Source organism: Pectinophora gossypiella, chromosome 13 (assembly GCF_024362695.1).
Source record: "Pectinophora gossypiella chromosome 13, ilPecGoss1.1, whole genome shotgun sequence".
Lineage (NCBI taxonomy): Eukaryota > Metazoa > Arthropoda > Insecta > Lepidoptera > Gelechiidae > Pectinophora > Pectinophora gossypiella.
In genome coordinates this window covers 1,553-25,088 of record NC_065416.1, presented here as the reverse complement: position 1 = coordinate 25,088, position 23,536 = coordinate 1,553, and the positions used below count along the sequence as shown (strand labels likewise).

The 23,536-nt window shown below is 50.2% G+C and overlaps 2 protein-coding genes across 3 annotated transcripts in view; both read left to right on the top strand.

The window, feature by feature from the left end:
- The window catches only part of LOC126371976 (metabotropic glutamate receptor 2-like), a 126,444-nt gene extending 103,180 nt beyond the window's left edge, over window positions 1-23,264 (top strand). Inside the window, exons 2-16 of the mRNA XM_050017471.1 lie at window positions 18,037-18,232; window positions 18,311-18,453; window positions 18,670-18,840; window positions 18,915-19,059; window positions 19,468-19,719; window positions 19,811-19,985; window positions 20,067-20,173; window positions 20,240-20,520; window positions 20,597-20,763; window positions 20,828-20,986; window positions 21,066-21,228; window positions 22,255-22,468; window positions 22,542-22,693; window positions 22,771-22,963; window positions 23,032-23,264. Coding sequence (XP_049873428.1) covers window positions 18,037-18,232; window positions 18,311-18,453; window positions 18,670-18,840; window positions 18,915-19,059; window positions 19,468-19,719; window positions 19,811-19,985; window positions 20,067-20,173; window positions 20,240-20,520; window positions 20,597-20,763; window positions 20,828-20,986; window positions 21,066-21,228; window positions 22,255-22,468; window positions 22,542-22,693; window positions 22,771-22,963; window positions 23,032-23,264 — 2,751 coding nt within the window. The remainder of the gene's footprint in view (window positions 1-18,036; window positions 18,233-18,310; window positions 18,454-18,669; window positions 18,841-18,914; window positions 19,060-19,467; window positions 19,720-19,810; window positions 19,986-20,066; window positions 20,174-20,239; window positions 20,521-20,596; window positions 20,764-20,827; window positions 20,987-21,065; window positions 21,229-22,254; window positions 22,469-22,541; window positions 22,694-22,770; window positions 22,964-23,031) is intronic.
- On the top strand, window positions 1,409-5,787 carry LOC126371739 (uncharacterized). 2 transcript variants are annotated; one of them, XM_050017080.1, is made up of 2 exons: window positions 1,409-2,381; window positions 5,180-5,787. In XM_050017080.1, exons 1-2 carry the CDS (start codon window positions 1,571-1,573, stop codon window positions 5,191-5,193), a joined length of 825 nt encoding a protein of 274 aa, XP_049873037.1. In that variant the 5' UTR covers window positions 1,409-1,570; the 3' UTR covers window positions 5,194-5,787. The 2 variants fall into 2 exon arrangements, with proteins under 2 accessions (XP_049873037.1, XP_049873036.1); XM_050017079.1 differs by having other exon boundaries at window positions 5,172-5,787.
- Window positions 23,265-23,536: the final 272 nt, after the last annotated feature.

Genomic DNA, 23,536 nt, shown 5'->3' with positions numbered 1-23,536 from the left:
CCTGAGGTACGAGAGCGGGGAGGCTGCAAGTGCCTCATTGGCAAAATGAGTCAGCTTGATTAGTACCTCTCCCGTCTTGCCATGAGCATACGAGTACCATGGTCGACAAAAACTTGTTGCAGACAACTATCACGTTTTATATAAGTACTTAAGTACTAAAATGTAAAAAAAGATAAAAGATAAAGATAATTTATTTGCTTAAACATGAGACAAACAAATCAACACCATGTCATGCTAAGTTTACTAGAAACGTATTAGACCAGCTCACCTACTTCGACGGAGGGCGTCTCAAACCACAGCTTCGGTGGCTTCGGCGGCGGCGCCACCCACTCCATCCACGTCTTGCACTGACACAGGTCCTCTGGGGCACACGCAACATGTAAATAATAACGACGGGAACAATATAATACACAATGTCGACGACTCCCTGCGGATCAACACATTTCTCAGTTTATATTAAAACAAGATACGAAAAAGTTTACTGAAAAATGACACTGACAGGAAGCTAAAATTAAATCGAAAAAGTGTGACTCAGATGAGACTTGAATCCGCAGCTAATGACAAGCTGACACCAGCGTGTTAACGGCCACACCACCGGGTCCTCATACTGTCCATGTTCCACCCGAGTCAGACTTTTTCGATTTAATTTTCTGTTATGAGATTTCCTAAGGACGGGTCAGTGCTATAAGTACAAAAAATCATTTGAAAACTTCCCGTGTTCATGACGTGATGACAAAAGTTGTGTTTTTTGTTTACCTCGGGCGTGTCTCCGGCGCTCGTCCTCGTAGGTGAAGGCCTGCGCCGGCGTGGTTGGCAGCGGCGCCGACCACGGGAACTGCTCGCGCTGCAACCAACACACACAGTCCGCGCACCGCTGGAGGCACGCCTCCAATACGAGTGTAATACGATACACGGCCGTACTCCGCGACGCTAGTGCACGTGTTAGTAGAGAAGCAAATATCCATGAATCAATTTAGAAAAGTTCGTTTCCTAAATTGCGTCGAGCGGGACAAATACATTTTTTTAGTTTGTTTGACATCGATATCAAGATTACTTTTCGCGTGAGACTGGCGGGCTGGTGCTGCAGTAGAGCGTTGCAGCGGTCGTCAATCTTCCCCCAACTTTGTACCTCAGCGACGAGGGATGTGTCCCGTCCCGAGCGACGGAATAAAAAAGCAATTCATCCGAGCGCGTGACTCGGACAGGAAAATAAACAAATAGAATTTTAAATGGACAGTAAACCATTCGGCGGCCCGTCTCCACCTTTACGAGCACCTGTTCTTTGCATAAACATGTTCCCTGTACACCTGCAATAATATATGTAGGTATGTGTGTGGGAGATAGCTTTGTGGTACTGCCGTTGCTTTACTACATCGCATTCACCATTACACATTTGACAATTGTTGGGTAAGTTAGGTACCATGTAGGTATTTGGAGAACACTGCTGCGCCAGTGCAATAAACGGCCTCGCTCTGAACGCACGTAGTTTCATTTATAACACGTGGCGACGATCGGTTTAATTACATACCTACTCACGCAATAAAAGTTGAAGTTGTAATAAATATTCATAATGAACAGTGCTATCGGGAATTTACCTTGTTACGAAGTAGGAAGTGATTGGCGAGTTTTTAAGGAAAGATTAAAAATTTGGTTAGATGTGAATACCGTCAAACAAGAAAGCAAGGAATTTTCGAAGAGCGAATGGCACCGGGCTGTGTTACTCAGCGCACTCAACGAAACGGCGTATAAGTTGGTACGCGAATTAATTGCTCCGAAAACAGTGACGGAGTTGTCGTATGACGAGATTATAACTGCAATAGACAAGCACCTTTTGCCAAAAAAATCTCTGTTTGCGGAGCGGCACCATTTTCACAGTGCGACACAGAGGGTTGGCGAGGAATATGCACATTGGGCCGCACGAGTTCGTCGCTTGTCTACGGATTGCGAGTTTGGTTCAGTTGTCGATGAAATGTTGCGGGATCGCTTTATACTGGGTATGCAACCTGGTGCGGAACGCAATAAATTGTTCTTAGAAGAACCGAAAGCGTTGACGCTGAATAAAGCACTCGACATAGCTGTGTCGGTACACAGCGCGAGACAAGCGGCGAGGCAGTCAGAGTCGGCGCCGGCGGCGTCGGCGGTGGGTACAGCGCAGGCGCAGCTCGCACTTGCGGACGTGTATAGGGTTGCTGCAAGTTCGTCTAACGGTGTACAGTGTGAAGTATGCGGGTATAAAAATCACAGTGCCGAAAAGTGCAGATTTAAAGGCTACAAGTGTAAAAATTGCGGGCTTAAGGGCCATTTAAAGCGCATGTGTAAAAGCGATAAGCGCGTAAATATGTTACAAGTTCAATCTTCTGACGGAAGTAACGATGATGACGGTAAGGACGTGAACATTTATAATATTCGTAGTGTTCGTGGTGAGGCCATGAAGTTGTCCGTCGTTGTGGGGGGAGAAACCGTACAATTTGAAGTTGACAGCGGTTCTTGTGCCACTGCAATACCAATCGGTATCTACGAATCTCGTTTTAGAAATTTTCCTTTAATAACTCCGAAAATAGTTTTAAAATCGTATACGGGAGAAATTCTAGATACAGTTGGTAGTATTAACATACCTGTTACATATGAAAGAGAAACGAAGAATCTTGATATTTATATAGTCAATAATGCCGGGCCAGCCCTATTAGGTAGGGATTTCTTATCAGCGTTCAAATTACAACTTTGTAAGGTAAATTATTGTGCGGCACAGTCGGAGGTACATTATTATGAGAGTAAATACCCTCACCTGTTCTCTGATAAATTAGGTTGTTTAAATAAATTTAACGTAAAATTAACGCTTAAGCCGAATAGTCAACCGATTTTTTTTAGACCACGGCCGGTGCCGTTTGCGTTGAGGGACAAAGTTGAAAAGGAACTCGATAAGTTGGTAAACTCAAATGTAATAGAACCGGTTGACCATTCCGATTTTGCGAGTCCAACGGTCGCTGTCTTAAAGCATAATGGAGAGATACGGTTGTGCGCGGATTACTCAGTAACCTTAAATAAAGTGTTACAAATCGAAAAGTACCCTTTACCAAAAACAGATGAATTATTTAGCAAATTACATGGTGGGCAACAATTTTCGCAGTTAGACTTAAGCAAGGCCTACTTACAATTAAAATTAGAAGAGGAATCTCAATTGTTGACAACAATAAACACCCACAAAGGATTATTTAAATTTAAAAGGTTGGTGTTCGGACTTTCTAGCGCGCCCGCCATTTTCCAAAGAACGATGGAGGAGTTATTACAGGGTATCGATGGGGTTATCTGTCTACTGGATGATGTATTAGTAACAGGAACTACAAAGGAACAACATTCAGATAGATTAGAACAAGTTTTTAGTCGGTTGCAGGACGCGGGGTTGGTACTGAACAAAGATAAATGTCATTTGTTTATGGATAATGTGACTTATCTGGGATTTGTTATTGATAAAAATGGAGTCCATAAATCACCAGAGAAGATCAAGTCAATGTTAATGGCAAAGGAACCTAGTAACGTACAGGAATTAAAGTCTTTCCTGGGTTTGATTAATTATTACAGGAGGTTTGTGCCGAATGCATCTTCCATTCTTAACCCTTTAAATCGTCTTTTGCAACAGGGAGTCCAATGGCGTTGGACAGAGGAGCACCAATCAGCTTTTAGACGGATTAAAGAAGAATTAGCGTCGGAAAGAGTTTTAGCTCATTACAATCCGGCTCTTAAATTAGTGCTAACTGTAGACGCGTCCCCCACAGGTTTAGGCGCGATACTAGCACAAGTAGAAAACGAAGTCGAACGGCCGATAGCTTACGCCTCTCGTTCCCTAAATAGTGCTGAAAAAGGTTACAGCCAAATCCAAAAAGAGGCAACGGCTATTATTTTTGGAATTCGTAAATTTCATCAATATCTGTACGGATTAGAAGCACCTTTCATTCTCCGTACAGATCACAAACCGTTGATGTTTATTTTTCATCCTCATAAAGGAGTCCCCGAAGTCACAGCAAATCGGTTACAGCGGTATGCGTTGTTCCTTAATAGCTATAACTATGAGATTCAATATGTACAAAGCGCCAACAACTGTGCCGATTATCTAAGTCGATCAGCTGTGAGCGCATCGCCGCCGGCTGATAGTTGGTCGGACACGTCACCGCAACCGGTTTACGCGCCGGCCGATACAGCTACTTACATTTGTTTTGTTACGGATGGAGATTTGCCTATAACGTTAAGCGAAATGCGAGTTGAAACAGAGAAAGATACACTTTTACGTTCGGTAAAAAACCTAATATTATCAGGGTGGCCTAAAAAGATCACAGACAAGGACCTGCATCTGTTTTTCAACTGTAGGCATGGCTTGTCATTCGAGGGAGGGGTGATTATGAGGGGACATAAGATTGTAGTTCCTTTTAGTTTACGTAACAGGATCTTAGATGAGTTGCATAGAACGCATTTAGGTATTAATAAAATGAAATCCGAAGCCAGGTCTAGATTTTGGTGGCCGAATATAGATCTAGAGATTGAGTCTAGAATATCTGGTTGTCAAATCTGTATGCAACTAAAAACTAATCCTCCGCGCGTACCATTAACGCCCTGGCCTTTCCCTCGCGCCCCGTGGGACCGAGTACATTTAGATTTCTTTGGCCCGTTACATGGGAAAATGTTCCTCATTGCTGTAGACGCCTACACGAAGTGGGTAGAGTGTTTTCCATTGAATAATAATTACTCCACGGCGGTTGTTGTTGAAAAGTTAGAAGAAATTATGTCTCGGTTTGGGGTAATGCGTGTCTTAGTAACTGATAACGGGACATCGTTCACGTCTAGGGAATTTCAGGATTTTTGTACGCTTAATGGGATAAAACATGTAACTTCGCCGACATATAATCCAGCAAGCAATGGTCAGGCAGAGATATATGTGAAAATTGTAAAAAAATATTTAAAAAGTCAATTATTAGAAGGCAAAACCATAAATAATATTAACCGACGTTTATTAGAATTTTTATTCAGATATAGGAACTCTAAACACACAACGACGGATAAATCACCGGCGGAGCTATTGTTTGGACGTAATTTACGAACAAGACTGGATGGCTTGAACGTTCACACGGAAAAATCAACGTCACTTCCGTCACATACCTTACTACATGAAATTGTTCAAGGGAAACAGTGTTTGCAAACTAAGTATTACAAAGGGAATAGAAATGTAAATCTAGATATAAGTGACAGTGTGTTAGTAAAACTTAATAATCATAACAGATGGTATAAAGGAATTATAAAGAGCAAGATTGGAAACAGTTTATTCGAAATTTTTATACCAGAACTTAACCAAAAAATAAAAAAGCATAAGAATCAGATATACAAGTTAAAAGTGACTTCAGAGACCGCAGACGCCAAGGCCAAGTCATGCGGTGAAGAATTACAATGGGAGTTATTGCAATCACCTTCGGAAGCACCTAGAACGACCAATTCAGAGGCAATGCGAGAAGAAATGTCTAGTGGGGAAGGATCGGTATTAGACAGAGTCTCGGGAAGAGAGTGTGGCACGACATCAGAGGGAGCAGACACAGCCGAGCCTCCAGCACCGGGGCCCGCCGAGCTTCCGGGACTCGCAGCAGGCACAGGGTGGCGTTCAAGATTAAGAGATATTCCGCGGTTTGATTATAGCCCTTATTTTTAGTTTTAAGGATTTAAGGTGGAGGGATGTTGGGTAAGTTAGGTACCATGTAGGTATTTGGAGAACACTGCTGCGCCAGTGCAATAAACGGCCTCGCTCTGAACGCACGTAGTTTCATTTATAACAACAATGTACCTATTCTTATACGTTAACACAAAAACATACTCATCATATATATAAAAACCGCAAAAGGCATCACAATACCGCAGCGGGCCCATACAATATCACCTACTAATATAACAAGATAGTACTTATACAATATCCATAAACGCGACTGACGAGCGCAACGATGCACGACGCAGCAAGTGTCCGACAAAGTAGGAACATTAAAGTGTGGCGCGGGGCAACTTGTGAAAGTTTGTAAGTGGTCGGCGCCGACCGGCGGGGCCGCGCCGCCACGCTGCATGTCGGCTTACGACCACCTATCACTCCAGTATCTACTTACCGCATTTAGAGCAACGAAAGGAAGCTCTATACAGCATTATACCTAGTTACAATTACTGCACTTTCCGTGACGACCACACTCGCTGTAAGTAGCAACTATACTCGTGCGATAAAATATTATAGTAGGTGAAACGATGGACCTCTTTCTAATGTGATGTGTAATGTGACATTGTAATTTATTTTATTATTATTTTATAATTAATGTACTCATTGACATTCAAATTATCCATTTTATTTTATTTTGCTATTTGCATGTTATAATTTAAATAATTAATAAATAAAATAAATAAATAAATAACTAAAAATGTAGACCAAATGTTTAATGCTGACCAACTGCAAACTGTTATACCATTTTTATTGCGAAAAAATGATTATGAATTATGGACGCCTCAAAAGGGACAAGTACACACAGTCTTAACGTACCCACGCGTTTCAGTTGCCTCATTACAGGCAGCTAATTACACGGCACCCGCGCGGCTTGTGGTTACTTAAGAACTGCTCCTCGGACGAATAAAACGTACCTAGTTTCCAAACTGGGGCCGCAACTTGAACCGCCAGTTTAATGGAAAGAGTTGTCGCTAAATGTAACTACTCCGACACTCACGAGCAGCGCGGGGACCACAGCCGGGGACACGACTACTAACTAAATACAATCCATGTCTAGTTTTACAGGTTTCACATTACACTCTGTAAATGAGTACGTGTGTGTGTGCTGTTTACGTGTCTGTGTGTATGTACCTCTGACAGCCGCACGCACACACTGGCGTCTAACGTCGGCAACCAGCATTCCACCTCCAGGCCCTGCCAATAAATATTCTGACTAATAAATATTGTAAGTTGAATTATTATATTTTTTATCTTTATTTACTTTCACTGTACTAGACGTGTAATTCATTTCAAATCCAGAAATCCCTTTCGAAAGCAATTTTAGCAATTCGAGCTTGACGAGACAACGTTTAGTCGTAACGAAGATTGACATTTCATCGCACGCGCCCCGCCCCGCCCCGCCCCTCGCGCCGCATCCGGAACAATGAAAAACAAACTAGGTACGGATTTTACGAAGCTCATTCCACTACATTATACATTACATTAGTTCTCAGTATTCTCTTCGACAGATTACCTGCTTGTTCAATATTATTGTGTTCGTTCGTTATTCGAGTTGAGATCAACGAGCACATAGATGAAAGTGAAAGTAGGTAGTATATAGTGTGTGCGTGGTGTGGTAGTGGTACTGACGTGCACCGCGGCGTCGAGCAGCACGCAGAGCGGGCGCGGCGCGTGGCGCACGGCGGCCGCCCGCACGTGCAGCCGGCGCGAGCACACGCGGCCCGCGTACACGCGGACCTGCGCATACGCACCTCTGCTAGTCATAAGCACAATCATTCCGGAACTCTGTGCTCCTGTACTCTGACATACGGACATGACAAACATAATAAATACCTAATAATATAAACTTTTATTAAATAACTATAAGAGTTTTCTGGAGAAATATGCCAATTTTAGGTTCAGTTCGAGAAATTTTAAGGACTAACAATCGATCAATCAGATCATTTATATTGCTCCTTCGAGTATCTACAACATTTTAGAAGATATACCTATCAGCCAAGCGCGAATCGGACTCGTTCACGAAGGGTTCCGTAGATTCTTTAGGTATTTTTGATATCCAGCAAAAATAGGCAAAAATGACCTTTTAGTATTTATTATTAAAATAAAAATTCAACTGAATATTTTGTAAATAATATTTCAAGTACCTTCCTGTTGCCATTATTGATACTTAGCGAGCAAAAAAGAGCAAAACAATCGCGTTTGTTGTATGGGAGCCCTCCTTGTACATTAATTTAATAATTTTTAAAGAGAATATTAGAAGTGTGTCAGGATCGAAGCAAATTGAATTCTATAGTCTCTGCTTACCCCGGTGGGAAATAGGCGTGAGTTTATGTATGTATGTGTATGTATGTAATATTAGAAAAACTAAATATTCTGTGAATATTTTAAGCGTCTACAATATTGTCATGAATATTGAGCCAAAACGAACAAAAAATCTCGTTTATTGTAATATGACTTAAATATTTATTTTATTGTTTTTTAGTATTTGTAGTTATATCGGCAACAGAAATATATCATCTGTGAACATTTCAACTATCTGACTATCACGGTTCATGAGATACAGCCTGGTGACAGGCGGACGGACGGACAGCGGAGTCTCAGTAGTAATAGGGTCCTGTTTTTTACCGTAAAAACGGTAATCGCTAGAATACGCACATGGACATCCACTTGCTCGTGGCCGCCGACGTCAAATTCGTTCGGAATAAATATGATACGCAAGTGATCTTCTTTCTCTGCAACAAAAGCTAAAGTATAGATAGAGATCGCAGCACCGGCTGCGGTATGGCGGCGGCGGCGCTCGCACTCGTGTGGTTCCGATAAGTTGTTAAAGAGGAAGTCGGCATTCAGCCACTAAGCCGAGCGCTCACCGGGCGGCGGCTCCCAGCTGACGCGCGTCGGCAGCGGCGTGAGGTTGCTGACGCGCAGCGTGTAGCACGAGCTGGTCCGCGCAGCAGCGCGCGCAGCGGCCCGCAGCACCGCGCCCGCCGACGCCGATATCGCACAGCTCGTACCTGCAACCAGACCAGCGACAACCGGCGTCACTACTTGGCTTCATTCGATCTTCAGAAGGTTCCGAAATAAGCAAGACATAAAGCGTAGAGCAGGTGAACTGACAGCAAGCCCCGCCGGCCGCGGCGCCGGCGCAGGCCCGCGCGCGCAGCACGAGGCGCGGCGCCAGCACGCGGTACAGCAGCACGCGCCGCGCTGCCCGCCGCGCCCGCCAGCGTCGCCACGCCGCCCTCCTCCTGCGGCCACACCACCATCACTGTAGCCCCTGTACGCGAGTTCGGCTCGTCTTGTATGGAAATATTGGAAAGCGACTCCTCCTCTACGAAAACAGTAAAAAATGACAAGAAAACTGTTCCACTGTTCAACTGTTCCACTGCGAGCTGTGAAAATATCATCGAGCGTAATTCTGTCCCGATGGTCGTCGGCACTGACGTCAGGCGCGTTGACGGAGTAGTGCAGCGCGGCCTGGTCGCCGCGAGGCAGCGCGCCGCCCGCAGGCCGCAGCAGCCGGCACGAGCAGCGGCGCTCGTGGCACGTGTCGCACATCGGCCCGCCCCAGGCACGCCTCCGCCACAGGGTTCTCGCCGTGCCACCGGAACACTTCCGCCCACCAGTAGATCTGCAACCGAGTCCGTTCATTTTATATGGAAGAGCATGCCGATCCTGCCGGTATATCGTATGAGCGGCTCACGTCCTGGTAGGTGTCGTTGACGAGCGAGAGGTCGGCCGCCAGGGCGGCGCGCGGCGGCACGATCCCCAGCCAGACGCGGGCCGGCCGCAGCCGCGGGCCGCGCGGCGCCGCCGCCGGGCTCACGACGCTCGACGCCGCCCACTCCCCGCCCGCCGCCTGCAGCCTGCACGGGCCACGACGTCACCACGGTTTATCACATCACACGCTACAATCTAACAACACCATAACGCTGCATCGTTCGATTCTAACTGTTATCGGTATGTGTTGACAAATTATGTTTCTAACACGAGAAGGTTTGAATTTGCAAAGGCAATAGACGTAAGCTTGTCTCATAAAAGAACAAGATGAATGAACGATATAATGGCATCTCACGTAATGACTACGTCGTGCGGCGCAGCATTGTCCCCGACGTGTAGCGGTAGGCGCAGCGGCACCAGCGCGGGCTGGTCGCTGCCCAACGTCAGGGGCGGCGGCAGCGCAGTCGGCGCCGACACGGCTCGTGCCGCTGTGGTCGGCTCCGACACGGTCCACGCCGCCGACGTCACCCCGCCGCTGAACAGCTGCGTCGCCCGCAGCATCAGTTCCACCTCCGATACTCTGCGGTTGGCGTAACACGCAACAACGCATTACACAATTTTATGGCTTTATTGTACATTACTACTACTTTCTTTGACCTCCGAATTAGTCAAATAGTAATGCAGCACCTGCGAGAGTGCGGCAGGTCGATGTGCGGCGGGTCGAGCTGGAACCGCAGCGGCGCCACGTGCCACCACACCTCCAGCTGCGCCACCAGCACCTCGCACACCTCGCGCTGCGCCTCCTGCGGACACACGTCGTCACAGCCGTCACACGCCGGCTCACGCCCGGCGCGCTCGTACACCGAACATCAAGGCACTGACCTCAAAACCAGGTATTGGCTCCACCGGGACGATAGTGGACGACACGACCGTCGGCTCACAGTCCGGTGAGAAACTTTCTCTCGGAATGTCTTTCAACATTAATCTGAAATAAAATTCATTCACGGGTTTCGTCAAGGCGCCAAGTTAAAAAAAATGTCTTCATCAATTCATCTAGGTGATCGAAGCGTTACCAATATTAATGTAACCGATCACCACATTTCACTAAATTCATGAAATGGAAATCGGTAAAATTAATATCGTCAGGTCGAAGTACCTAGCAAAGTGAAGCAAGATGTGTGTATGAAGATTTTGTACATGTTATGTAGTAACGTATACGTACAGGAGCACGGCGCGGTGCGTGCCTAGCGCGGCGCCGACGTCGGGCGCGGCCACGTGCAGCGTCCGGCTGGAGCGCGGGGCCACCGTGCCGTGCGCTGGCTCCACGCGCAGCGCCGCCGCGTCCGCCGCGTCCTCCGCCGCGTCCGCCCCGTCCGCCGCGTCCGTGCCCTCCGCCCGCCGCCAGCTCGCTCGCCCGCGCCGCCGCCGCGCCGGGACACAGCCGCTCCGGGTCGTCCTCCGCGCCCAGCCACGTCTCGCGCTCCTCCACCCAGCACGAGCACGAGCCCCACACGCGAACACTCCAGTAAAAGCAGTAACTAACGGGGCTGCCCGCCCGCACATATTTTCGAAAATTATCATTAATATCAATCATAAAGTTACACCGCGACAGGCGCCAGGCTACGCGATAGAGCGGTCGACTCACCTGCTATTATGCAAGACGATCGTCGAAGAGAGTGCGCGACCCGGGAACGCAGTACCCAGGTGCACGTAATACTCGCACGCCGGGTCGTCGTCGCTGCAGATGTCGTAGTCCTTCACGTGCGCCTGCGAACGGAGGCGAACAAAGAGTCACCGAAAAAACCACACGGACGTACATATCAACAAATTGGCAGCGGTCGCACCTGGAGCTTGAGATGGTCGGGCCGGAAGTAGACGGCGTCGGCCAGCAGCGTGAGCGGGCGCGCGGCCGCCGTGCTGCTGAGCAGCTGCAGGCGCAGCTCTTGCAGCCCGGCGGCCCTCGCGCGGCACCACGCCGCGCCGCGCAGCGCGCCGCCGCCGCGCCAGCTGGCCGGCCACAGCGCGAAGGCGCCGCCGCGCAGCGCGCCGCCCGCCAGCAGCTGCGCCGCCCGCTGGCGCCACGCCTCCTCCGTCACCGCGAAGAAGCGCGCGTGCGCGGCGCTGCAGCGCAGCAGCAGCCGCGCGCAGTGCGTGTCGCCCAGCAGCCGCGCGCCCAGGTCCACCGTCTCGCCGTCGGCGGACAGCGCGCCGCCCTCCACGTCCACGACGCCCGCGCACGATATCATCGACGACGACAGGTTCGGGACGAGCACTGAGGGGGAGAGGGCGGTCACCACCGGATCGAACCGCTCCCGCGATATTCCCCTGGGCGCTCACCTTCGAGAAGCGGCGGGCGCATGTAGCAGGCGATGCGCACTTTCAGGCGGCTGCCCCGCGACACGCGCACGCGCACCTCGTCGTGCAGCTCGCGGATGTCGCGCGGCCGGAAGTAGACGCGCAGCTCGAGGCGGGCGCCGGCCGTGAGCCCCAGCGGGCCGCCCAGCTGCAGGTCCAGCTCGCGCCGCGCTGGCGGCCGCACCGACAGCCGCACGTCCGCGCTAGACATGTTCACCAGCCGCAACGTCCGCTGCAACACCCGCCCCCGGGTCATTTTCCGTAGGCGCGAGATCCTCGTCATATTATTCCGCCCCACTCACCGTGTACAGCTCGCCGACGGTGAAGTTGACGTAGTGGAGGTCCTGCGGGACGCACACGACGTCCTGGGGAGGCGGCGGGCCCGGCGGCGGCGGGATCGGGGGCGGAGGTTTGCGGTCCGCCACCGCGCCGATGCTGCGGACACGAGCACGGGTCAGCGCGGGCCACGCGGGCGCCGGCGCCGGGGGCGGCGTCTCACCTCATGGACTGCTCGGAGCGGCACTCGGACTGCGGGGACATCGGCTCCTCGGGCGACTGCGACACCGCCACCGGCGTCCCGACCGCCTCGAGCCCGCTCACGTCCCCGGAACTTCGGTTCATGACGTTCTTCACCCAGAGGGCTTCCTCGCCTACAAGTCGAATTGAAAGCATTCAACGCGACGCGACGGCGGCATCGCTACAGATAAAGGTAATCACCCGCTGGCGAGCGACCCTTTTCGATCGTTCGAAGTTCGGTTGTTAATCTCGGATCACTCACGCGTAGCGTTCTGGTCGATGCCGGGCATGAGGTCGGCGCGGCGCAGCCGTGGCGGGTCGGGCGCGGGCGGGGGCGGCGCGCGGGGCCGCGGGGGCGCGCGGGGCCGCGGGGGCGCGCGGGGCCGCGGGGGCGCGAGGGGCCGGGGGGGCGCGTGCAGCGTGTAGGGGTGTGCGGGCGGGCGCCGCGCCAGGCGCCGCGCGCGCTGCGCCCGCAGCGCCGCCTCCGCGCGCCGAAGCGCCGCGGCCGCGCCGGCGCCGCGCGCACTCGCCGCCCGCGACGCCGCCTCGGCCGGCACGCCGCCCGCCCGCGGCGCCGCCTCGGTCGGCGCGCCCCCCAGCGGCGGCAGGCGCGCGCTGCGCTCGCGGAGCACGGAGCGCAGCACGGGCCGCACGTCGCCGCCGCAGCCGTGCCTGCACAGCGACGTCGCCGGTCAGTCGTGTGGCGAGACGGCCTCCGTGGCGACGTCGGCGTCGATCACTAGAGTGCTCCCTCACCCTTTATTCGGTATCAGAGGCAAGTTGTCCGCACTTGCCATTGTGGTGGTTCTCGTTCACGAAACTCGAACTGATGTATTATAAAAAATATCCTCCCGAACGGTACGTGACGATACGGTACATTCTCGTTGTGATGTTGTAGTGATCGTCCGCTATGTACACGGGCTATGTACGACAAACTTGCAATACATGTTTAATTATTCATAAATTTCAATGAGAGCCGTAAACGTTGACATAAGCTTACGTTTAGAAATGTCATTCTTGACATGATTGTTATTGTTATCGAATGACAGATGCAAATAAAAAAGATTTAACACTTTGTAGCCATAGAGCGACACGGGCCTCCGCGGACCGGAGGCAGTAGCCATGGCGTTAGTTGTCAATACGACATTTTGATGCCACTTCTCGCAGGCGGGAAGGTGTGACACGTCACATTGTAGTCACACCATTGTAAAATAAAAATTATAAAAAAATGACTATCGATAAATTAAAAAAATCGTTTAGAGAAATCAGGTTTAAAATAAGATGTAAAAGATAGTTATAAAATTGACAAAAATGGAGTTCAGGAAATATTACTGATGAAATGACAGGTAAAACAGAAAAGTGGCAAGCTTAGTACGTTGAAATAATCGCTAGAACTACGATATTTTGCATTATCTTTTTACCCACGACGGAACGGAGCAAGTATATGCGTTTAGGGTGAGAGATGTTTGTGTATGCGTTTGTGCAAAGTAAAGTTCCCACCTATCTTCTAAACTAATGATCCGATTTTGATGCGGTTTTCAATAACGGGTTTTTGTTTGATGAGTTCATGTTCTTAGATAGGTGTCATGGCTGTAACTCACTAGGGGGCGCCACAATATTAGTGCAAAACAATGTTGCAATATAATCAAAACGAAATGTCCGATTACAATTCTGTTTTCAGCAATGTGTACGTGGTAGCTTAATGCTTGTTCCCAAATAATAAAAATTACGTCTTTAACTCACTAGAGGGCGCTACAATATTAGTGGAAAATAGTATTGCAATAATATTAAAACGTATTGGGGTCGTTCTTCTTTTTTATCGACAATAAAAAGACATTTTCCCAATTAATCGGACTTAACATCTTAAAAATTATAACGGCAATAAATATTTTAAAACATCATATAAAGATCTGTCCGTAAAGGACTATTTAGTGGTTCTCTTTATCTTGGTAACATACTTTTCTTTGCAGGCGTATTCCAAAAAATATTGTGACAGAGTGGCCCTTTTCATCGGAGACAGCATTTCAATATACCACTCTGTCACAAAATTTTGTGAAAAACAATGAAGCTACGTTAATAACTAATTGAGGAACCGATTAGTATTTTGCTTCTATTTTGAGTATAATAAGATAACTATATTTTTGGACAATGGAAACATGAAATAAAATTCTAAAACAACTTATCAAAAGCAGAACGTAAGACAGATCATTGTCGATAAAAAAGAAGAACGACCCATTGTCCAATTTCAATGCGGTTTTCAGCAATGGGTTCGTAGTTGATTGGTGCATGGTCTAAAATAAATCTTATGATATTAACTCACTAGGGGGCGCTGCTATATTAGTGTGAAACGTTTATATTGCAATATTATTAAAATTAAAACGTATTGTCTGATTTCAATGCGGTTTTCAGCAATGGGTTCGTGGGTGATTGGTGCATGTTCTCAGATGAGTGTTATAGAGGTAACTTTTAACAATGTTTAATGTAATAGTCGGAGTAAAATTTCAAAATTAATGCATAGCGATACCTAGACGGCGTATTTGTAATAGATTTTAGAGCCGTTACGAGCTTTCTTCTATTTTATCATCATCACTTTGCGTAAAGTCTTACCTACACATTATATAGATTATAATTCCTGTATGCTCTCTAAAAAGTCTGAGTGAGTCAAAAGTGAGTAGAATGAAAGGAAATGCGAATGGAATGGAATGAGAATTTCGTAATTTCAAATGATGATAGTCCGAACAAAAGGCCAGTATGTGCAGAGTTTGTACTCTGCTACACAACTACTGTTAAAAATTGAATAGAACCAGTCGCATTGCAAACCTCAATCTAACAAGGTGTCTTATTATTTTTTTCCTCAAAACCAACAAACGTTGTGAACATTAAACACTCAAACACCCACGACGGTAAAAATCTCAACGAAAAAGAATAAAATAACTCAAAACCCCCGACTTAACCCAATTATTATGTAACGAAATATTATAATAGACTTAAAAATACTTTCTAAAAAAGAGTTGATATCTCGAGAAATCGGTAATAGATACCTTTACTTAAGTACCTAAACAATGAATATGGATGTTTACAGGTTTTTCCTAACGTGTCTGTTTCTCGAAGATATACTTAAATGTAGCGAAAATAATTTTACCATAATACATACCTAACCGAGGAATATCCGTCGGGGGCTGCCATTAACCCAGCTAAAATTTTTCTAGTGATGTGAATACAAATATTGAAGAATTGTAGATGTTTAACGACGACATAAAATACACTTATGAGTATGATTAAATTTTTGTTGAAATTTTATATCGAAAACAATACAATCTCCTTCACAACTAGAACTTGCTTTACAAGTCAGTCGATTCATAAGATTACTAAATCTTTTAAGGGGCAATGTATACGTTTTTACAATAAGTTCCCATTGACATTCAGAATTTGCTTTCAACTGCTTTAAGACAGTAGTTAACAAAAACTTTACAAAAAAGGTTATTATAAAGTTAGTGATTATTTAGAAGATATGAATGCATGGATTAACTGTCTGAGAACTGATATTAGGCAGCTAAATTACTCATTGTATATCAATATTTTATGTTTATTTTTATTTTTTTTTAAAGAACGTCTAGGGCCTGTGCGAGGTTTTTACTTGCAGCTTCTTTTCCCCGGCTATACAGGTTGTGAGAAGCTGCAGTAGTTTTAGGCGGATGAGACGTTCGTTAATGTAAAAAATTGACGATTCAAAGTGTAAACTATGTTACCTACTGAATAAGATATATTTTGAAATTTGAAATTTGAGTTTGAAAACAATCGCCAATAGTCGCTTGACTGATCCGCATAACGGTCAACAAAACTGTAAACAACATACCGGCAATATGGAGCCAACAGTAGAGCCGACACCATCTTTTTTACGTCGCGATTTGTTAACGAACTGCAAATATAAGTTTGTAAATGTAAAAACAGTCAAAAATTGTGATATTTTTGGTTTGCATTGATTTAGAAGCTTGATTTTATACAGCTTCATAAGGCCGCAGACATATGTATTACATGTTAATTTAAACTTGATATAATACCTACACGCGTTTCTGAGAAAAAACTCTTCATTGACTCCACTAACAGACCGGAGACCCGTGTTGCTGCGATGATACTACCTCAAGTAGTGGGTACACTACTAGGACAAGAGCTCCTAGAAATTTGAGTTTGACTCAAACTAAAATAATTAAAGTTGCGTGTAACAAGGGCGGGCGGGTGTTTTATGCATATTTTATTGTTAATACACATTGATAAACATTTAATTACTAACATGGCTGTCTGAAGGCTTAAAGGGAGAGGTCCCTTTAGGAGACGTCGCGGGTGACAAGGTCTGATTTGTCTAGTAGATTGTGCCCAAAAATTAGACTCCGCTCCCAGTTGATACCCGGTTAATTATAAATGAAGCAAGTAAGTGCTACTATAACAAAGTACTCTTTTTACAAGCTTTTATTGTTACAACCTTTTTTAAATCACTTGCGCTAGTACAATATTGGTTACTACGTCTGGCACCCAACTTGTCTGCTATTCGGCTGTCAAAGTTTTACAGTAGATCTGACGACAATTAGTGGCACCGTAGCCGCGGCGCCCGCCGCGTGCCGCCCGCGACGCGGCGGCACTACCGTGCGGCAGTGGCCCGCAGCCCGCCCGCCGCCACGAGCGTGCCGCGCGCGACCGCTCCATGGAAAACTTTACGATACTTTACACGCGTTGTCCTACTCTTCGTACTCCACGTATTATGAGCTCGCCGCAACTTTATTCAGTGAAATAATGTGATGTCGGTCGCTGATTTTATTCGGCCGCGAGACACGCTTCGAAAGAGTGTCGAGCGATAAGTTTCGAAAGTTTGAATGTGATGCCTAAATGTGGTTATCGGTGGTGCAAAGTTGAATTGACAGAATCACACTGGCAATGAGTGGAGTCGGTGGTCACGTCGCGCGGTGAAAGCGGCATGCGGGCCCCGGCCGGCGCCGTGCTGGCGGCCTTGCTGGCGCTGCTGCTGGCGGGGACGCGCGCCTGCGGTCCTGAGGCCGCGGGGAACCGCTCGCTCTCCGCCCGCCTCCACCACCACCCGGCGCGGTCGCTCCTCCCCGCGCATCTCCGCTCCCGAAGAGAGTCCCATTCACTTATAGGAACGTTCGACATTTCTAAAATATTTAAAAAGAAAAAATACACTAAGAGACCGGAGAGTGCAGCGCGACCCAGTGCTTCCTCGCTGCGAGCGCGCGGCCCGCGACCCGAGACCGCGCCGCACGCGCCGCTGGAGCCCACCACCTCGCTGCCGCCGGTGGCCGGCGGGGTCGAGACGGACAGGATCGGATCTCTCGCCCTGCCCGAGGCCACCGCGGGGACCGTTTCGAAATCACGATCGCCGCCGACGATGGAGACCCCGAGATCTTTGACTAGAAAAAACGGAACGCGGACGTCTTCCGACGAAAGCCCGAGATCTATATCGAAAAAGAAATCTCGAAAGTCGAAAGCGGCGACGAAACCCCCACCTCCTGATACGAGCGGTGGGCGCGGCGCCCGACTGGCGGCGGCCGGGCGCGATGTGTGGCCCGTCAAGCACGCCGCCGTCGTCGAGGGGGACATCGTGCTCGGCGGGCTCATGATGGTGATGTAGCACTGTGTTCCGACGGAGTCGCCATCAGCAGGCTCGGGCGCCATGTAACGGTATGTGTGTGTGTGTGCAGGTGCACTCGCGGTCGGAGGGCGCCACGTGCGGCCGCGTGATGCCGCAGGGCGGCGTGCAGGCGCTGGAGGCGATGTTGTTCGCGCTGGACCACGCGCAGCGCCTCGCGCCACCCGGCGTGCGCCTCGGAGCGCACGTGCTCGACGACTGCGACAACGACACCTACGGCCTCGAGATGGCCCTCGACTTCATTAAGGGTATTCGTCTCTCCCGCCACTCCTAGTTATGATTGGCCGATGTATTTCTTTTTTCTCCTCAACGATTTGGCGTTCCAGGTTCAATAAGCAACATCGACGACGCAGAGTACGCGTGCAATGCGACGGCGGTGCGCAAGGTGATCTCAGGGGTGGTGGGCGCCGCGTCCTCCGTCACCTCCGTGCAGGTGGCCAACCTGCTGCGACTCTTCAAGATCCCGCAGGTGCGTCCCGACCCCACACTCTAAACTCAATCATACACCAATGACGTCATCACGCAAGGTGATCTCGGGCGTGGTGGGCGCCGCGTCCTCCGTCACCTCCGTGCAGGTAGAATACCTATGTCAATGTATTGAGACAATAGTTTTGTAAGGTCTCGCACTTGACCCGATTTACATAGTAATGTACGAGTATTGCATCATTATTCGTTCCCTGTGCAGGTGTCGTTCTTCTCGACGTCGCCGGAGCTGTCGAACAAGGCACGTTTCGAGTACTTCACACGCACCATCCCCTCCGACCTGCACCAGGTGCGCGCCATCGTCGAGATCGTCAAGAGGCTCGGCTGGAGCTACGTATCTATAATATACGAGGAATCCAACTATGGCATTAAGGTAAAAGGTAATTTAACGCTATTGTACTCGATATAATAAAATGCCGTTGTGTACGTTCTCTTTCCTCGCGACAGGCGTTTGAGGAGTTGGAGACGATGCTGGCGCGCAACGACATCTGCATCGCGGTGAAGGAGCGCCTCGTGAAGGACTCCGGCGAGGCGGACGCGCAAGCCTACGACGCGCTCGTGCTGCGCCTGCTGTCCCGCCCGCGCGCTCGAGGTATAACGTAGCGTCACGCAGGGTACGCAGATATACATAGTACGTAAACTCCTCACCAGCTATGTTCAAGTCAAATGTAATAATGGGCGAGCCTATTGCCATTAACCGGACACTAACCACCACAATTTGCAAACCACATCATATCAATTGTCTATGACCCAAACATTAATTCAAAGTCAAATTCAGTGGTTTATAGCTCGAGCTAGGATTCAAACCCGTGACAGTACGATTGTCGGACTGGTTGTTCTCCGAACAAGGCTATAAGGGATTCTATAGAGAGGTATACCATTGCACATTTCTGAGATTTCGTTAATATATTATTCAGCATAATAATGCTTGGGGCAGTTTTATGAACGTCAGAAGTGTTCCGTTTGCATATATGTGAAAGTTCCCCGGCATGCATTGCAGGGGTGATAGTGTTCGGGTCGGACCAGGAGGTGGCGGGCGTGATGGCGGCGGTGACGCGGCTGAACGCGACGGACGCGTTCTCTTGGGTGGGCTCCGACGGGTGGTCGGCGCGGGCGCTCGTGTCCGCCGGCCGCGAGCGGGCCGTCGAGGGGACCATCAGCGTGCAGCCGCAGGCCAACCCCGTGCGCGGCTTCAAGGAGTACTTCCTCAACCTCACCGTCGAGAATAACCGCAGGAACCCCTGGTTTGTCGGTAAATACTAATTCCGCCCACGGTAGTTAGTTCGTCCAATATGTCGTGTCGACGACATACGGTCGTAATCGTATATTCGGCTCGATGACAGAGTTCTGGGAGGACCAGTTCCGCTGCCGCTACCCGGGCAGCGCGCGTACGCCGTACAACGCGGAGTACACGCGCTCGTGCTCGCCGCGTGCGCGCCTCGCCGCCGACCACGTGGAGTTCGAGGCGCAGCTGCAGTTCGTGGCCGACGCCGTGCTCGCCTTCGCGCACGCCATCCGGTGAGCTGATCACACACTCTACCGCCCAGCTGTCCTTCATGTTCACCCCGAAGTAATCCTCTTTTGTTTACATATTCTTAGAGACATGCATCGAGAATTATGCGGAGGTGCGCCTGGGCTCTGCGACGCGATGCGGCCCGCTAGCGGATCGACGCTTTTGCGTTATCTGCGGCGCGTGCGGTTCACGGGTGAGAAAAGCGTCCATATTTAACTTCGGCATCCCGCGAAGACACGCTGACCTCATTCCTCGGCAGGTCTCAGCGGGGACGAGTTCCACTTCGACGGCAACGGCGACGGGCCGGCGCGCTACAACATCCTGCACTTCAAGCAGACCGCGCCGGGCGCGTGGCGCTGGGTGCGCGTGGGCCGCTACCTGGACGGCTCGCTGCAGCTGCGCCTCGACGAGCTGCGCTTCAAGCGCGAGCTGGCGCCGCCCGCCTCCGTGTGCAGCGCGCCCTGCCTCACCGGCCAGGCCAAGCAGTACGTCGAGGGCGAGAGCTGCTGCTGGCACTGCTTCAACTGCACGCACTACGAGGTCGGTGACAATCGTAAGCCATGCGAAACGGTTTCCGTCCGAACGTGGACGTGGTAACGAGAGTGTTCGTCGACAGATCCGCTCGCCGCTGCTGGAGACGGCGTGCGAGGAGTGTCCGCTGGGCACGCTGCCCGACGCGCGGCGCATGCGCTGTGCGCCGCTGCCCGCGCTGCACATGCGGCCCGACGCGCCGCCCGCCATCGCCGCCATGGCCTTCTCCGCGGTGGGCATCGCCGCCACGCTGTGAGTGTCCGCCCTGCGTTGCCGCAGCCACCTTCGCCACCGCTACTCACGTTGTCGTGTGCAGGTTCGTGGCGGGCGTGTGGGCGGCCCGCGGCGACACGCCCGTGGTGCGCGCCAGCGGCCGCGAGCTGTCCTTCGTGCTGCTCGGCGGCATCCTCACCTGCTACCTGCTCACCTTCGTGCTCGTGCTGCGCCCCACCGACCTGCTGTGCGCGCTGCAGCGGTGAGTGTGCCAGCCCGGCTGCGCCCCCCCCCCCCCGCCCCCCCGCCACCTCCTCCACTCACCGTGTCCGTGTATGCAGATTCGGCACCGGCTGCTGCTTCACCGTCGTGTACGCAGCTCTACTGACGAAAACTAACCGTATCGCCCGAATCTTCGCAGCGAGTCGCAAGTCCGCGCGCCGACCTTCCCTCATATCTCCGAAGTCGCAGCTCGTCATCTGCTCGATATTGGTCTCCATCCAGGTACCGAAACTCAAAAAAATTGTTTACGGTTCCTTTGTCAGATACTCGTGTATGTGTCGTAAGCCTATTACATAAACAGCCTATATACGTTCCACTGTTGGGCACAGGCCTCCACTCTTGATGTAGAAACCGCGCGATTAGTTTATTTTGCCTACTTCCACAGTCTAATGTCGTACGGCATCTTGCTGTGGGGTCATGCTGCAGATATGAACAGCATTTTTGTTCTGCAAAAGCGAGCCATTCGGGCGATTTACAAATTGGGACCCAAGATGTCACTTAGAAATAAATTTAAAGAAATTAATATTTTAACTTTGGCATCACAATATATCTTTGAAAACTTAATATATGTAAAAAAACATATAGGATTATTTGCAAAAAATAGCGATCGGCACATTGTTAATACCAGGAACAAAAATAAACTTGCTTTACAAGTCAGTCGATTACATAAGGTTACTAAATCTTTTAAGGGGCAATGTATACGTTTTTACAATAAGATTCCCATTGACATTCAGAATTTGCCTTTCAACTGTTTTAAGACAGTAGTTAAACAAAAACTTTACAAAAAAGGTTATTATAAAGTTAGTGATTATTTAGAAGATATGAATGCATGGGATTAACTGTCTGAGAACTGATATTAGGCAGCTAAATTACTCAATTGTATACCAATATTTTATGTTTATTTTTATTTTTTTAAAGAACGTCTAGGGCCCTGTGCCGAGGTTTTTCTTGCAGCTTCTTTTCCCCGGCTATACAGGTTGTGAGAAGCTGCAGTAGTTTTAGGCGGATGAGACGTTCGTTATGTAAAATTGACGATTCAAAGTGTAACTATGTTACCTACTGAATAAAGATATTTTTGAATTTGAATTTGAATTTGACTCAATCAACCGGGAGGGGTATGGAGCGTACTCCACCACGCTTCTACACTGCGGATGTTGGGTCGTAAACCTGTTATGGATTGCGTGTGTAAAATTAAATAATAAAAATAGTAAGCGTAACGCGTTTCGAACGTATCTCGCCCGGTGGCAGGTGGTGGTGCTGGGCGTGTGGCAGGTGGCGTGGCCGGCGCGGGCCGTGCGGCACTTCCCAGCGCGCGAGCTGCAGCTGCTGGTGTGCGACTCGCACGTGGGCGCGTCCATCGCCATCGCCTTCTCCTACCCCGGCGCGCTCGTGCTCGTCTGCACCGTGTACGCCGTGCTCACGCGCAAGATCCCCGAGGCTTTCAACGAGAGCAAGCATATAGGTGTGTGCTACGTCGCGACCGGTCGCCTCTTCGACGTTTCGCAACCGTCTCCTATAACGGAAGTCTGTCGCAGGATTCACGATGTACACGACGTGCGTGATCTGGCTCGCGTTCGTGCCGCTGTACTTCGGGACGGCGTCCCACGTCCCGCTGCGCGTCACCAGCATGGCGGTCACCATCTCGCTCAGCGCCAGCGTCACGCTCGTCTGCCTCTTCTCGCCGAAGGTGAGCTCCCCGGCCCGACGGCCCCCCGTCCGAGTGTCGACCGCCCGAGTAACGACTCCCAAATCGATCCCCCGCAGCTGTACATCATCTTGATGCGGCCGGAGCGCAACGTGCGCGCCAGCCTGATGCCGGCCAAGTGGCGCGGCGCGGGCGCCACGGCGGCGGGCGGCGCCGTGAGCGCGGCGCTGCTGGGCTCCGCGGCCGCCGCGCCGCTGCGGCCGCCGCCCGACCCCACGCCCTCCACCGACCGCTCCACGCTGCCCGACACCGGTGAGTGCCCCGGGGCGCCCGACCACGCGCGGCCTATTCTACGTACTCATGAGGGTGTGTCTCCGCAGAGCGCGCCGCGGCCGACCGGCAGGTACAGACGGAGGAGTCGGCGCTGTACCCGCGCCTCGAGCTGCTGCCGGCGGCGGCGGACGACGGCGTGCGGCTGGACGCGCGGCGCCTGGGCTCGCAGCCGGGCGGGCTGCCCGCCTTCCCGCCGCCGCAGCGGGCCGGGCCGCCGGCGGCCGCGCGGCGCCGCCTGGCCCCGCGGCTGGTGGCGCTGGGCGCGGAGGTGCCCTTATAGCGGCGGTTGCTCGACCGCCCGAGCCGCCTCCCCGTGCTCGTGTAGACGACGTCGGGAGCCCTCGCCTGATTTTGTTCCGTATCTATCGTTGCGAGGATTCATATTGTATGTTTTGTAAATACCCGTACCTATTATAAGAGATATGTGAATCGTTCCGATTTGTGATATTAGATTAAGAATTTAAAAATAAAAGATGTTGACATTTATTTTTTTATTCGCCCTCAATCTAAACCGCCACAAAGTAAATTAACTCGAACCTAAAAATAAGGAAA

Bases quoted from the DNA above. Each gene is read 5' to 3' on its own strand.
- LOC126371739 (XM_050017079.1), top strand. From the start codon at position 1,571: ATGAACAGTGCTATCGGGAATTTACCTTGTTACGAAGTAGGAAGTGAT. The intron at 2,382-5,171 runs GTAAGGACGTGA...AAATTGTTCAAG, and splicing joins CGGAAGTAACGATGATGACG to GGAAACAGTGTTTGCAAACT.